Source organism: Plecotus auritus (genome assembly GCF_963455305.1).
Source record: "Plecotus auritus genome assembly, chromosome: 12".
NCBI classification, from domain to species: Eukaryota; Metazoa; Chordata; class Mammalia; order Chiroptera; family Vespertilionidae; genus Plecotus; species Plecotus auritus.
Genome location: NC_137778.1, coordinates 25,738,097 through 25,753,532, shown reverse-complemented (window position 1 = coordinate 25,753,532; position 15,436 = coordinate 25,738,097). Strand labels below are relative to the sequence as shown.

The window sequence follows — 15,436 nt, the reverse complement described above, 5'->3', positions numbered from 1 at the left end:
AAACTATGCTGGGATTTGACTAACAATGTTATTTAGACACTTGAAATAAAGGCAGAATTTTCTCCACAGAGACTTGGTAGATGAGGCTAAAAACTATCTTCTATTGCCCCAAGAACGACCACTAATGCAAGGGCCAAGGACAAGACCACGGAAGCCTATCCGCTGTGGAGAAGTACTTTTTGCAGGTTTGGATCTTAATTATGATGACTAAACTGAGCATTTTAGAGAAACTGTCAAGTGAGTAGTCCTTTGGACAGTTGTGATATCCACTGTCATAAGAAACACTTAGGCTGTCATGTAACTTGAGTCTTACCTCCTGATCCAACACTGGTATTCTCCAAAACAGTGCTCTGTTTGTATAAACCTAAAACTGCACTGCACAGGCAAAACTTTAGAGTCTCAGGAATAGTCTAACTTGGTAACTAGTAATGTGTTTTTATTTATTAAGGCTAGTTTCGTGGTAAGGCTGTGTGTTAGGTTTAAAAATTAGTGTATTAATTCTTCTTTGTTGTGTTGCTTTCATTACTGAAAATAAATGGAACTTTGTATTTGAGTCCATAAATAAATAAATAAAATTCTGAGGTGTGTTTTTAAGTTTATGTATATAAAGAGCAAATTGGGAAAATTACCTAAAACCTATTTATAAATAAATAAAGCCACATTGCAGTGAATGTTTTGTTCAAATGAGTCATATGCATTAATTTATATACCAGTGTGCAAGTTGCCTCATAATTACATGAAACTGTAAAAATAAAAATAAAAAACATTATCTTACATCAAACAGTTATTTATACTCCTTCCTACCTTTACTGGCTAGATGCAGCCCAAGACAAACTTACGCTGTATCATTTTGCTCCTATTGTCTGCCCCTGAATCTGTTGATCCTGAGGAAGACTAGGGAGAAATTATCACCCACCCATCATGATTAAGGAAAATCATGTTTCATTTAAATCAGTATATTTAACTAATACTAAATGACACTAAGTTTTGTATGTCCTAATTTGAATTCTGTTCTAGGATATATGCCAGGAGTTTTAATATCAGAGAAAACATCTTAAATTCCAGAATAAAATCTCGCTCCAACTGTGAGGGTTATGAGCATTTGAGACAAATCAAATAGCCTGATCATTAAACCTCAGAAACAATTTTATAATGGAAATCATAAAAACCAGCTTTTTATTAGATCACATGGTGCCAAATCATTAATAACATTAATATTACTTCATCAACTGTGTTCTTCGATACTAAACAAAAACACAGGCCTTTAGAAAATTAGTGTGCCTAAGGAAAATATTGCTGGAAAGGGATACATAGTATTAGTTTAATACCCTGATTTATATGAAACCATAATAAAATAAAAATGTGTGCACATCGATATTTGAAATAAAGGAATTTTCAAATCCAGCTATAAGGTTAGAAACATTACTATTTTAGTCTAGCTCCGGAAGTTATTGAAACCCCTTAGAAAACAGTAGTTTTCAAACGTTTTGAGGTTAAGCTATCCTTAGACTTCACTAAACTCTAGAATATAGCTCTTATTTGGATTGAAATAGAGATGGTTTGAAAGAATAACAGATGTATCCCAAATAACCATGCTTTCAGGGAACACTCAAGAGATGCCTTATGGAACTCAGTTTGAACTTGTTATGAGCTTATGAAAAATGTAACTTCTTTAAAACATTTCTTGATCTAAAATGTTATGTTGGGTGCTGGCCAGTGTGGCTCAGTTAGTTGAGCATCATCCCTTGGACTGAAAGGTCACCGGTTTGATTCCCAGTGGGGCACATACCCAGGTTGTGGGTTTAGTCCTGTAGGGGTGTGTGCCAGAGGCAACTGATGGATGTTTCTCTCTCTTCCTCTCTAAAATCAATTTTTAAAAATATTATGTTGCAAACTATGGAATTCAGTACAGATTACAGATTAAAAAGAAAGCAAAATATTTTGTGAATAAATCATAAGAATTTTTGAATTATTTTTAGTTACAAGAGGACCTAGTAAGAGATCATGAGAAGAGCCCAAATCCCTCCCCCTAACAGAGTAAAAACAAAAAGAACAGGCTTCTGAATTATGGTTCTTCTTTTGGCTCTTAATTACACAGTATATTTATGTAGTGTGTTGTGCTCTAGAAAGCAGTTTCATGTATTTTGTTTCACTTTAAAGTTTTTATTATTTTACAACTAGGTAGTTCACAGGATTTTTCAAAGATCACAGAGCTCAGTAAAGGCAACAGTCAAGCTTTCAATCTAAATTCAGTGTTCTGTTCTGTCACAGTATCTCCCAGTCTCATCTAAATTGGTATCCTTGCCTGTCTCTGTAAAATGGACCCAATACTAACTTACTTAGAAATGAGAGATTTTAGCAATCCCAGTGGACTAAGTAAAAGTCAACATGTTAAGTCCAAGCACTGGTCACAGTTAACAGGTCGGCAGTAAGTGGTACGGTCTGTGCTTCGGGACAGGCGTTCTGACCATTTTCGTTACTTCCCCAGTTGGTGGTTGGTGCAGTGGAGATGCCATTTCCAGTGTAGAACGATATGACCCCCAGACCAATGAATGGCGAATGGTAGCTTCAATGAGCAAAAGGCGATGTGGCGTTGGGGTCAGTGTTCTTGATGACCTGTTATACGCAGTAGGAGGCCATGATGGATCCTCTTATCTAAATAGTGTTGAAAGGTAAGTAAGGTCATTGTGAAATTTTCTTCTGTACAATTCATATAGTTTCATTTGGGATGTTCGTTAGGATACAGATAGGACTTGCTGCTTTAGTACTGCATCTGTGGCACCAATTGGCAGCCTAGACCACTTAGCATGACTTGCAAGTCCTTTATGATTTTGCCTCCACCTGTTTTTCCAAGTCTGTCTTCCCTGGCACACCAGTGTTCCCTAAACGTGCTACTGCAGACCCACTAAATTACTCGCTGGTCCTTAGACACGCTATCCTCTTTCCTACCTCTTTCTCTATGGGTATGCATGCTCTTCTTTCTTTGGAAACAGTGCCTACTGAATGGTATTATTTATGCAACAAAAACATGCTGGCATATAAAGAATATGTGTGTGGATAGATATATACCTTTTTTTTTTAAAGGAGATACACCCACTCATAGAAAAGACATCATTTTAAAATATATATTTTTATTGATTTTTTTTACAGAGAGGAAGGGAGAAGAGGGAGAGAGATTAGAAATATCGATGAGAAACATCAATCAGCTGCCTCCTGCATGCCCCCTACTGGGGATCAAGCCTGCAACCAAGGTACATGCCCTTGACCAGAATCGAACCTGGGACCTTTTAGTCCTCGGCCTGATGCTCTATCCACTGAGCCAAACTGGTCAGGGATATACCTATTTTAAAGTGTTTTACTGACAAGTCTTATAGGCTATACACCAAAATGGGAAGAGACCAGAAATCAAATGTAATTAATTCAAAGGGTACTTTAGCTATATATATATAACATCCTGAAAAAGAAATTATATTCATATGTAACTTCTTTAAGTAAAAATGAATTAAAAAAACAAAAACATAGTCCTGGCTGGTGTAGCACAGTTGGTTGAAGCATAGTCCAATACACCAGAAGGTGGTAGGTTCAATTTTGCATCAGGGCAGATACCAGAGTTGAGGGTTCGATCCCTGGTAGGGGTGGGTACAGAAGGCAGCCAATCGATGTTTCTCACATCCATGTTTCTCTCTTTCCCTTCCTCTCTCTAAAAATTAATATAAAAAAACCAACATAAATTAGACTTTTATATGCTTTAGTTATTAGTAATATTTAGGGGAAAGAACATATATATTATTATGTCAGTGAATATGTAAACATAGCCATGCTTTCTTTCTGTAAGGCAAACTCTGCTCTTGATGTTCTCGGCAGGTATGACCCCAAAACAAACCAGTGGAGCAGTGACGTGGCTCCTACAAGCACCTGTAGGACAAGTGTTGGCGTGGCAGTGCTTGGAGGATTTCTTTATGCTGTCGGTGGCCAGGACGGTGTGTCTTGCCTCAACATTGTTGAGAGGTAATTTTTTTCAAGTTATTTTCAAGTTTTAAAAGGCATATGGAGGGTGGGAAGAGATTAACCAAGAACTTTATATGCATACTAGAGGCCCGGTGCATGAGGGTCCCTCGGCCTGGCCTGCGGGGATTGGGCCAAAACCGGCTCTCCGACATCCCCCGAGAGGTCCCAGATTGCAAGAGGGAGCAGGCCAGGCTGAGGGACCCCACCGGCGCACTATCGGGCTGGGGAGGGACCGCAGGAGGGCCCCAGGGCGTGTCCGGCCCTTCTCGCCCAGTCCCGATTGGCCGGACCCCAGCAGCAAGCTAACCTACCAGTCAGAGCGTCTGCCCCCTGGTGGTTAGTGCAGGTCATAGCAACTAGTCAAACAGTTGAGAGATGGGACACTTAGCATATTAGGCTTTTATTATATAGGATATGTGTAATTCATGGACACAGTCAATAGTGCAGTGAAGGCCTAGAGGGGGGGTAAAGTGCAGGGGGGGTCAATGTGGGGGAAGAAAGGGGATATCTGTAATACTTCCATCAATACAGATAAATTGAGAAATATAGAAGGTATATAGAGCAATTTAGGACACTAGGGGATCCACCATTTGGTACTTTTCCCATGGGCTTTAAGGAAAACGTTTTCAGTTGAACTTAAAGTCTAGGAAGATGAAAGGTATCACTTGAACTATGTGCTTCACTGATAAGCCTAACATTAAAGTGTTGGGATCATTTTAAAATTGCATTCTATATATGATATCAAGCATACCACTTCTGAAATCTGCTCTGACTTTTCCACAGTACTTGGAGTATACTGAATGTAAGACTGCCCAGACTTCTTTCAGAAAAATGAGTAAAGCAATCATTCTTTGTCTAGCGCATCTTATAAGGACTCCAAATATTTTGTATATGGAGTCTCATTAATTCTTGTGTTAGTAAGGGAAATCTGGGCAGATGCCAAGGTTTACTTTACACTTTTACAAATCCGTTAATTTTGGTGAAATAGATTCTGTTTTTAATACCCTTCCCCATTAGTTTTTTCTCGCTCTGTCCTAGAGATTAGATTTGGAGTCTCATGTGCTATGATTACTGGTAAGAACATAGCCATATTTCATCCTCACTTCTTAAAAAGAAATGCTCATGACTCCAGAATTTTTTGAAATGGCATTTATTAGTTGGGTTACCATGTTTAAGTTGAAGAGTTTAACTCTGTCTTAAATAAAATTGTAGGTAACTCTTAAAAGCTATGCTATCTGTCAATAAACTTATTTCTTCACTTTTAAAAACTATGCGAGAGGATTCTGGGAAGATAACAGTAGCAACAGCATAATTTTTTAATCTCTCCAAATTCCCACATAAAAATAAACACAGCAACAGATAGCAAAGCTAAAACACTAAGGAAAAGTATGGAGCTTGGTTGCATGATAGTGTGAATGTTCTCAACACTTAAAAATGGTTACAGTGGTAAATTTTATGTATATTTTACCACAATTTAAAAAAGCCCTGTGGACATTTAAAATAAACTAGGGGAAAGGGTATCCCCATGAATTCCAAAACACAAATAAGCCAAGGAAGCTACCAGTAGGTACAAGAATCTGCATATCATTGTCTGTGCAGGAGAAAACAGAAAAGCAGTTGTTGAAGTCTGACAGAGCTAAGAACAGAAAACCCCCCAAATAGCCAAGGCGTGTTTACTAGAAAGCGTGAGGGGGAAATGTATGAACAGGTGGAACTAAGAAGGGTTTTGCTTATTCCCATTATAGAGCAAATGCAAAGGACCTACAACTAGATCTGAAGGACTTAGAAGGGGGTTTCTCAGCCTCAAGTACGACCGACATTTTGGGCCAGATACTTCTTTGTTGTGGGGGGCTATTTTGTGCCCTATAGGATGGTTAATAGAACCCTTGGCCTCTACCCACTAAGTGCCTGTAGCACATGCCTTGTTGTGACAAACAAAAGTCTCCACACTTTGCCAAATGTGTGTGCGGGGGGGGGGGGGGGGGGGGGGTTAGGAGGGCGTGCAAAACCACCCCGGTTGAGAACTAGCCAGAATGACCTTCCCAGACAGAGCCCACACTTTGGGTACAGAATCAAAATCGAGCAGGATAAGGACAGCAGATAAAATGAAAAGAGAAGGCCAAGGTAAAAGTAGGATACATCTGCCGAAACCGGTTTGGCTCAGTGGATAAAGCGTTGGCCTGCGGACTGAAGGGTCCCGGGTTCAATTCCGGTCAAGGGCATGTACCTTGGTTGCAGCCACATTTCCAGTGGGGGGTGTGCAGGAGGCAGCTGATCGATGTTTCTCTCTCATCGATGTTTCTAACTCTCTATCCCTCTCCCTTCCTCTCTGTAAAAAATCAATAAAATATATTAAAAAAAAAAAAGTAGGATACATCTCAGAAGGCAACCACTGTTGTTTTTTACTGATACATGAAAAAAACTAGAAGAAAACAAAAAAACTAGAGAGTTTCAAAGTTTAGGAAAACTCTTTGCGTATAAAAATCAGGAACAGCCCTTGCTGGTTTGGCTCAGTGGATAGAGCATTGGCCTGCCAACTAAAGGGTCCCGGGTTCGATTCCAGTCAAGGGCACATGCCCAGGTTGTGGGTATTGTCTGCAGTGGGGGTGTGCAGGAGGCAGCCAATCAATGATTCTCTCACTTAATTGATGTTTCTATCTCTCTCTCCCGTCCTCTCTGAAATCAATAAAAAATATAGATTTAAGCCCTAGCCGGCTTGGCTCAGTGGATAGAGCGTCGGTCTGCGGACCGAAGGGTCCCAGGTTCGATTCCGGCCAAGGGCACATGCCTGGGTTGCGGGCTCGATCCCCAGTGGGGGGCGTGCAGGAGGCAGCCAATCAATGATTCTCTCTCATCATTGATGTTTCTATCTCTCTCTCCTTCTCCCTTCCTCTCTGAAATCAATAAAGAAATATATTTAAATATATATATATATATATATATATATATATATATATATAGATTTAAAAAATAAAAAATAAATAAAAATCAGCAACAGCAAAGTATTGAGGTTAGATCCCATACAAAGTTAACCTAAGAAGAAATAAGAAGCAGAATAACATCTCTGTAGACAACAAAACACACAAGACACACCTACAGAACAGACCAAAACTAATCAGCTGCAGTACAGTGGAACCACGCTTCTCGAACTTAATTCATTCCAGAAGGCTATTTGAGAAGCGATTTGTTCAAAAACCGAATCATTTTTCCCCATTAGAAATAATGTAAATTGAATTTGTTCCAGACCCCGAAATGATTGATTCCCAGTTTCAGCCTTTCTTATATACAGTACATGTCTAATGTACTGTTTAATCTACAAACACTTTTCTTAAATTGACCGAACCACCCCCTACTAGCCTTAAAGGAATCACTGTCAGCACTCATTCCAGGGGTGTCTTCCAGGTCAGCATGCAGCCTCTTTGCTTTTTCGTATGTCACTGCCTCCAAAACAGCTGTCACTGGCTAACTGCTTTTCCTTTATCCAAATCAACATTTTTTCTCCCCCGTCATTGCTTCTTTCACACTCTTAGCAGCATTAGCACTCTTGATGGCTTCTTTATGTTTTAAAATTGTGCTAATTGTATAATTGCCAGCAACAAAAGCATTCCTTTGTTGCCTGAGAGACGCTTTTCGTCATGCTGAGGAATCAGCATGAAAAGGGTTGTCAGGTCGAACTTGGTCGAGAACCAAATTGTTCTATGGGAAACATTTGAGAAATGAGGGGTGATTATATTTCAAAATGTGCTAAGACATTAGGAAAATTATGCAAGATATGAAAACACTACATACATCAGAATTAGAAAGGCAGGGAAAACAAAAGCAAAAATGAACAATGGGACTACATCAAACTAAAAAGCTTTTGCACAGCAAAAGAAACCATCAAAATGAAAAGGCAATTTACTGAATGGGAGAAGGGATTTGCAAATCATACATTTGACAAGGAGTTAATATCCAAAATACAGGGTGGGGCAAAAGTAGTTTTCCGTTGCTCTTCATCGCTGAGTTTCTCAGCAGTGGGTGCCTGGAACACTGGCACTCTTACCTGAGGCTCCAGAGGAGTGGTCTCCAGAATACAAGAAGGCTCATTTTGGAAGTGCCAGAAAGCGCTAGAAGTGGAAGTTAGAGTGAAGGGCCATTGCCGAAACCACAGTGACAAAGGAGGCAAGCAGACAGAGGGAGCAGGTTCCCTTTGCTCCCCTCGATGTCCAGTCCTTCCTTTTGGCAGAATCTGATAGTCAGCGTGGCAAAGGACAATGTCTTTTTCAGAGCACTCGCCGTGGCATCAGAGATCAGAGTGCAAATAGCTCATAACTGACACAGGCACTGGGTCTAAGAGCTTTTCCCCGTAAAACTAGTGAAGTGTGTTAAATTCTCACTGTGCATTTGACCATCGCATGTCCATGTCTCCAGCATCTTTCGGTGATTTCACACTTTACGAAAAAAATATCACTTACTGGAAACATGCATGTAGTCTGTGGTTTCTCTCACTGCAGGTATGATCCAAAGGAGAACAAATGGACCCGAGTGGCTTCCATGAGCACCCGAAGGCTAGGCGTGGCTGTGGCTGTGTTAGGAGGCTTCTTATATGCCGTAGGTGGCTCTGACGGGACATCCCCACTCAACACAGGTTGGTCCCTTCCAGAGTCAGTCTGCTTCCCCCAAAGCAACATGTTTTCCTTAGGGGAGTCTCCCTACAAAAAGTATTAAAGTCGGGTGCCTGGCTGGTGTGGCTCAGTGGTTGAGTGTCAACCCATGAACCAGGAGGTCAAGGTTCAACTCCTGGTCAGGGCACATACCAGGGTTGTGGGCTGGGCCCCCAGGAGGGGCGTGTGCAAGGAGGCAGCCAATTGATGTTTCTCTCTCATTGATGTTTCTATCTCTCTATCCCTCTCCTTTCTCTCTCTCTAAAAAAAATAAAATAATGTATTTTTAAAAAAGTATAAGTCAGGCATAGCCTGTAATTTATTGGAAAATTTCTTTTCCCTCTGGGAGAGTGCAACTCTTAGCTCCTCCTCAGCTCCCTGGGCAACCAGAGTCGTCTTGTATATTCTCAAAATATGTCTTTCTCCCTCCGCTGTACAATCTGCTGGGAATTTATGATGAATAAAAGAACTATTTTCTTAATATGACCAGTTCCCTCCCCCCAACCATCTCTCCTTAGAATACAAAAAAAAAAAAACAAAACACAAAAAAACCCTCTATATCAAAGTCTAGGAATAAATAAAAACTTATAGCTATAAACTGGTTTTATGTGTTAGTCCTTTCTATTTAGAGATAATGGATATTTGTACCTAAGGATGTTGTCAGTGTGGCACTCAAATATATTCATTGTCAAATATCTTCTCTTCAATGGCTTAGAATGCAGTAGGAATATAGGCAAGAGTATGATAGTTGTCTGATTAAGACAATAAATTATTAGTACAAAATGGTGCTTATAGATCATAGACTCTAGTGCCCTCATTTAAAGAAAAGGGAGTGAGGCCAAGAGTCACCCAACCAATGAGTCTTAGAACTAAAACTAGGAACCTTGACTCCAACACCTGCCCTTTCTACCCACCACACCTGGAAGACACCAGCCCCTGATGAGAGTATAGCGCTGTTGTCCAATGGCATACAAGTCGTTCTCAGAAGCAACAATCAGGTTACTTATTGAAAATGTGTGTTATCACAAAGTTTCAGTGGCTGTGCAGAAAACCAGAGGTGAGAGGAAACGGCTGGCTTTTCTTTTTCCTGCAGTGGAGCGCTATAATCCTCAGGAGAACAGGTGGCACACCATCGCCCCCATGGGGACCCGGAGGAAACACCTGGGCTGTGCAGTGTATCAGGACATGATCTATGCTGTGGGAGGCAGAGACGACACTACGGAGCTCAGCAGTGCGGAGAGATACAACCCCAGAACTAACCAGTGGTCTCCAGTGGTGGCTATGACATCCCGCCGTAGTGGAGTAAGTGCCCAGCTACTAAAAACTTTGAAAATCCAGCACCAAGAGAGGGCTGTGCAGGACTCTGACATGCAACACTTAACACATCAGGGCAATGCGGAGGTGCAGGGCAGGCAAAACAATCCCTGCGCTTTTGTACCAGGGAAACTTTTGATTGCTGTTGTCCCAAGTCATTAAATATATCCATCAGACCTTAGAGATTTATTTTTTATGACTTAGTATAAGCTGCATCTGAAAGGCATCTCCCTGTCTTATCTACCACCATCTAACTTCACCCATATTCATCCCATGTCTATTAGGGCTAAATATTTCTACCTAATATTTCTAAGTAATATTCTAAGGAATTCGCATGCCAGTATAAATGTTCTGGCAGAAATACGTCTGGCCCCACCACCAGTCTCCACAAACTGGTTTGCATCTGTCACATTTATAGTATAGGCCAGATTGGGCTGGCCTGTGTCATATTCTGGAAAACCAGATCCGGTCAGGAGTCCATCCATGTAGCACAACAGGTGGGAGAACCCAGCAGTGGCTGAAGGCTCCATGACCTGAGGATAAAAGTCAATTCTGTTTTGCACAAATCAGGGAACACCACTGTGTGGCTCAGCAAGTCACAGCATTCACGTAGCTGTGGCTCTTTATTACTGGTACTCAACAGCGTCTAGTTACAGTCCTGTTTTCACTGCTACATTCTGTTGATTTTATTTTCACTTGTTTAGCAAATATTTACTGTGTGCTGGGAAAGCAAAATTGAGTATGATATGATTCCTCCCCTCAAAGGGCTTCCAGTTTAGTGAAAGAAAATGTTTGCAGCTAATGATAAAAGACAAATCTATAGTAGTGGCCTGTGCATTGAAGGAGAGCATGGGAGAATAGGCTTAATGCTTTGGGGGCAGTGAAGAGACTTATCAGAGAAAGGCACACGTGAGCTAGTTCATGAAAGAACAGAGATGTTCTAGAAGAGGGAAAGAAAACAGCAGCCAGGGAATGTGTGCGAAAGCACGGAGATGTGAAGTGTACGGCATTTTCTGGGACTAGAAGCAATCTGGTATTACTGCAGCATTGGTTTAAAGTTAACTTTTGTGGCAGTTTAGATAGTGGATTAGAACAGGCAAATACCAAAAGAAATATAGCAATTTGGAGGTTCTAGTTCACTCCCAGTGAATGCTTTTTCTAAAATTATGTTTTGAACTCTGTAAATATCCTAATTGAATATATAATTTTCTAATTCCCGTAATTTAATAGATTTTTGTTTTTTCCTCTAACACAGACAAAAATCTATTAAATAATAAGTAAACCAAACAAACAAAACAAGCAAACCAGAAGGTAAGGCCATAAAGAATTATCTTTTATTCAAGAGATTTATCTAGAAACCATTCTGCACTTTCCCAGAGATCAGTTTCTTGAGCAGACGCTGTGTTCGGTCCTATAGGTTGGCCTGGCGGTGGTGAATGGACAACTCATGGCCGTAGGAGGTTTTGATGGCACAACATACTTGAAGACCATTGAAGTTTTTGATCCTGATGCCAACACATGGAGGTAACTTTTCAGCTATGTTGTGAATCACCTCACTGCTGCCTTGAATTGAAAATAATGGGCTTGAGATAGCCCGTGACTGTCAAAATCAGGGTGTCGGCGCACTGACTTACTCTTGCAGTATTTTGAAGAGGGATGAAGTTACCCATATTTGGTTTATTTTGACTTAATTGCTTTAAAGTGGCTGACATCTTACGAAATTCTTCTCCGTGGTAGCTGTCCAGATTTATACTTGAGAATGACAGAAACGAGGGGGGGGTGTCTCTCTAGGCCCATCATGTTTAGCAGAGGAAGAGGAGGCACAGAGAAAGTAAATGACTGGCCTAAGCAGGTTGACCGAGTTCCAATTAGAACCTCGACCTTCGTCTTTCAGTGCAGTTTTTCGGTGTCCAGTAAAAACAAACTGCAATTACCTTAAAAAAATATTTTATTTCTTTTAAAATCTACTTAAAATATTATTCTATTTTAAAGTCTAGTAAATTTTAAGTCACTTTTAGGAGGAGGCTACATCTTAAGGGTTTAATTTACTTTGCTTTTAAATCTTTGTCTAACAAATCCTTGCTAAGCACTCAAGTGTTTCTTATAAAATCAGGCGGCTCATGCATTTATTTTAAAATTTAGCAAAATTCTCTTAAACCTCTAAACTTAAAATCATAGCTTTAAATCTTTAATCACATATTTTATATTTGATTCACAAACTAACCTGATGTGTTTAAGAAACACTGGCATATTTAAAGCATAAGAACTTAAAATATCAAATATATTGAGAATTGACTATATAAAAATATCAATATTGATAGTTCGATGTACGTCATACCAGCCTTTTAAGGGAAAGTTTTACCTTCCACACAATTTGAGGCCTGTTTTTCAATAAATTGAGCTTCTTTGCCTAAACAAATTCTAGGGTAGGCATCTCAGTGGTTGAGGTTGCACATCAACCACAGGTATCAGTCTGGACATGTGATCTGAGGCAGCAGACATCCTGAAAGGTTTTCTCATGGCCGTGAAAGGTAAGCCGAGGTCTATTTTATAGCCACTACTCCAAAAGGGGCAGTCTCATACATTTTCTAATGTTGTGCCTGTAGCTACCCACCCAGATTTTTCATCTGTTTATAAGATTCAACTAATGAATTGAGTTCTTTGTCTAGTCTTCATCTCTAGAAAAGCCAGTTTTCACAGATATTTAGGTGACATGCTTTGGATTCTGCATCTTTCTCCTGGCTCTGTAAGGCTAAGCCAGACTGATGACATTGTAGCCCTTTTTGCTTCAACCTTGTTCATTAAGAAGCAGTGAGTGTTTGCAGACCCTGGGGCAGGGGTCTTCAAACTTTTTAAACAGGGGGCCAGTTCACTGTCCCTCAGACCGTTGCAGGGCCGGACTATAGTTTAAAAAAAAACAAAAAACTATGAACAAATTCCTATGCGCACTGCGGGCCCGGGACGAGTTGGCTGCTAAGCAGGACAGGCAGCAGCACCCGGCGGGCCGCAGTTTGAGGACACCTGCACTGGGGATTCAAAATTGAACAAAACAGAACTCCCTGCCCTCCAGGAGCTGACATGATAATGAGGGAGACACAGTGCCACTGCAGGGGGTGGAGGCAAGGAGGAGTGTCCATTGGAAAGGGTGGCTCAGGAAGTCCTCACTGCAAAGGTAACATCTAGCAAAGCCTAGTACAGGTAAGGGAGATACAATGGCAGATTTTCATGAATAGGAGCCTCCCTCTTGGGGCCTATTTCCTTCCACATACAGCTTTCTAACTTTGTGGGAATTTGAGTAAGACATTTACTTCTGCCTCTTAATTACTGTGATCCTATGTAAGGACTTGTTTTTCAATAACTCTCACTAAATAGAATTATCTGTTGAAAGATAGCTGTCTAAATATAGTAGTTATATATCCCCAACTTAACACCAGTTTTCTCATGGCTGGAGTTAAGGATTTCTATGGGAAAGAATATTAATTTGAAGATAATCTTGTTTACATGTCACAAACTAGATGCTGACTTTACTTACATCCAGTTTTGTTCCATGAAGGGTTTGTAAATACAAATGGCCCTAGCTGGTTTGGCTCGGTGCATAGAGTGTCGGCCTGCAGACTGAAGCATCCCGAGTTCTCTTCTGGTCAGGGGCACATGCCTGGGTTTCGAGCTTCATCCCCAGTAGGGGGTGTGCAGGAGGCAGCTGATGTTTCTCTCATTGATGTTCCCCCCTCTCTAAAATCAGTAAAAACAAATAATTGATGAAGGTTAGGCAAAGGGAAACATGGGTGGGAAAATAATACAGCCAGGACCAAAATTGTAGAATATATGGTTCTGTCTAGGTGTAAAGTCATACAGTCACGATGCAAAAAGTAGTAGATATAAAACAGTCCCCTATAAGTGATAGCATTTCAGTCAGCATCTAAAATAATTCTACCACTTGCCAGTGCGCACAATTCCAGCTCCTAATCTTTGGAAGCGAAGTTTGAAAGCTAAAAATAATGTGATATAAAACAGAGGCATGTTTTATTATCATTTAGTTATGGAAAAAATGGTTTTTTTTCCTGTTAGAAATATGATTTTCTTTTTTTTGCAGGTTATATGGCGGGATGAATTACCGTCGGCTGGGGGGTGGAGTAGGAGTTATTAAAATGACACATTGTGAGTCCCACATATGGTGAACGTCTAGAAGACAGCTGTGTGTATGCTCCACTGTATTCTGGAGCGCTTTGTCTTTGGAGCTTTCTACAGCTCGGGAAAACACGAACAAATTTTATTCTTTGCCGGTGCCTCAACTATGGAAACACAAAGTACTTCACCTGTAGGATGCCATCTTTGCACAATAATGTTCAGTTCTGTGCAGAAGAATATTTATTTTTGGTTTTAATTTATCATGGTTTTGGGGTGTTTTTTTTTTAGCTTTCCTCCCAACCAAAAAAAATTCCAAGCAGTGAAATTTTATTTTTAAGATACTAAGTTTGAAAATGCTAATAAGGGGAGAAGGGCTACATATGATCTGTTATTTCTAGGCACTCCATCCACGATTCCACTCCAGTGACAAAGATCGGAATGCAAAGTAAGTTAGCCATCTTTCTTGCACTAAGCCCCAGAAGACTTGAAAATCTTTTTTAAAAGGAGTATTAAATCAATAAAACCAGGACTCTAATAAAAGTTTTCATCAGTGGAACTTTACATCTTGTTTTCTGCTACATTTAAAGTTTTTTCTCCCCAATATTTTATAGTTTCTGCTATATCTAGAGCCCTACTGCGTGCCTCTACAAACCAGTATGCGATTCTCATACTGTCTTGAGAATTCCCCCAATGGAATCATGTGCAACTCTGCATGTTTTTACTCAAAAACATTACCGACTGACTGAAGCAACTTTCCTTTTGATTTGCGTATTGCTACCAAGTACCAGCAGGGAGAAATGTGTTCTCCCCAGCAGTGAATTGTTGTGCAACTTACATTTGATGCTCAGGCTGCTGAAGCTGAGGCTCAGCTGTAATCACAGCTGCCAAGGAATGACTTCTTCAGTTCACATGACAGTACATGGGAAGGGGGGTTAAAGCCAGCTGAGGCATTTTATTAATATCTTGGTTCTTTTATACAGCCATATGTTGTTATCCTCATTCTATAAAGTCACTGCTACTACTCTCACATTGCACTTTTTGGAGAAAAGTTAAAAGAAAATGCTAAAAATTTCAGTGGTTGAAATTTTTTTGTCATTGTGTTCATAGACCTTTTGCGGGAAAATCTTTAAGACTTGATCCACACAAAAGGAATAACCTTCTCTTCTCCCCACAAAAAAATATTTGGCAACTTTTGTGTTTACATTTAAAAATCATTTGCACCTTTACAAGGAAAAGTATTTGGTAAACAATTGTTTACGTGTATCATTAATGCTTTTTTCTAGCATGTATAACTTTTTAAAATAAAGAGTACTTACCATAAAAAAAGTTTGGTTGATGCTTTT

At 40.1% G+C, this 15,436-nt stretch overlaps 1 protein-coding gene across 4 annotated transcripts in view; it reads left to right on the top strand.

Annotated features, from left to right (window-relative positions):
- KLHL20 (kelch like family member 20) overlaps nucleotides 1-15,436 on the top strand; it is a 33,304-nt gene extending 17,868 nt beyond the window's left edge. For 3 of the 4 annotated variants that reach the window (XM_080648781.1, XM_080648784.1, XM_080648783.1), the window contains 7 exons: nucleotides 70-185; nucleotides 2,489-2,672; nucleotides 3,865-4,008; nucleotides 8,502-8,635; nucleotides 9,745-9,953; nucleotides 11,383-11,489; nucleotides 14,059-15,412. In XM_080648781.1, the coding sequence (XP_080504907.1) occupies nucleotides 70-185; nucleotides 2,489-2,672; nucleotides 3,865-4,008; nucleotides 8,502-8,635; nucleotides 9,745-9,953; nucleotides 11,383-11,489; nucleotides 14,059-14,143 (979 nt within the window). In that variant the 3' untranslated portion in view covers nucleotides 14,144-15,412. Of the gene's footprint in view, nucleotides 1-69; nucleotides 186-2,488; nucleotides 2,673-3,864; nucleotides 4,009-8,501; nucleotides 8,636-9,744; nucleotides 9,954-11,382; nucleotides 11,490-14,058 lie in introns of all 4 variants that reach the window. The other variant, XM_080648782.1, reaches the window with a different exon arrangement.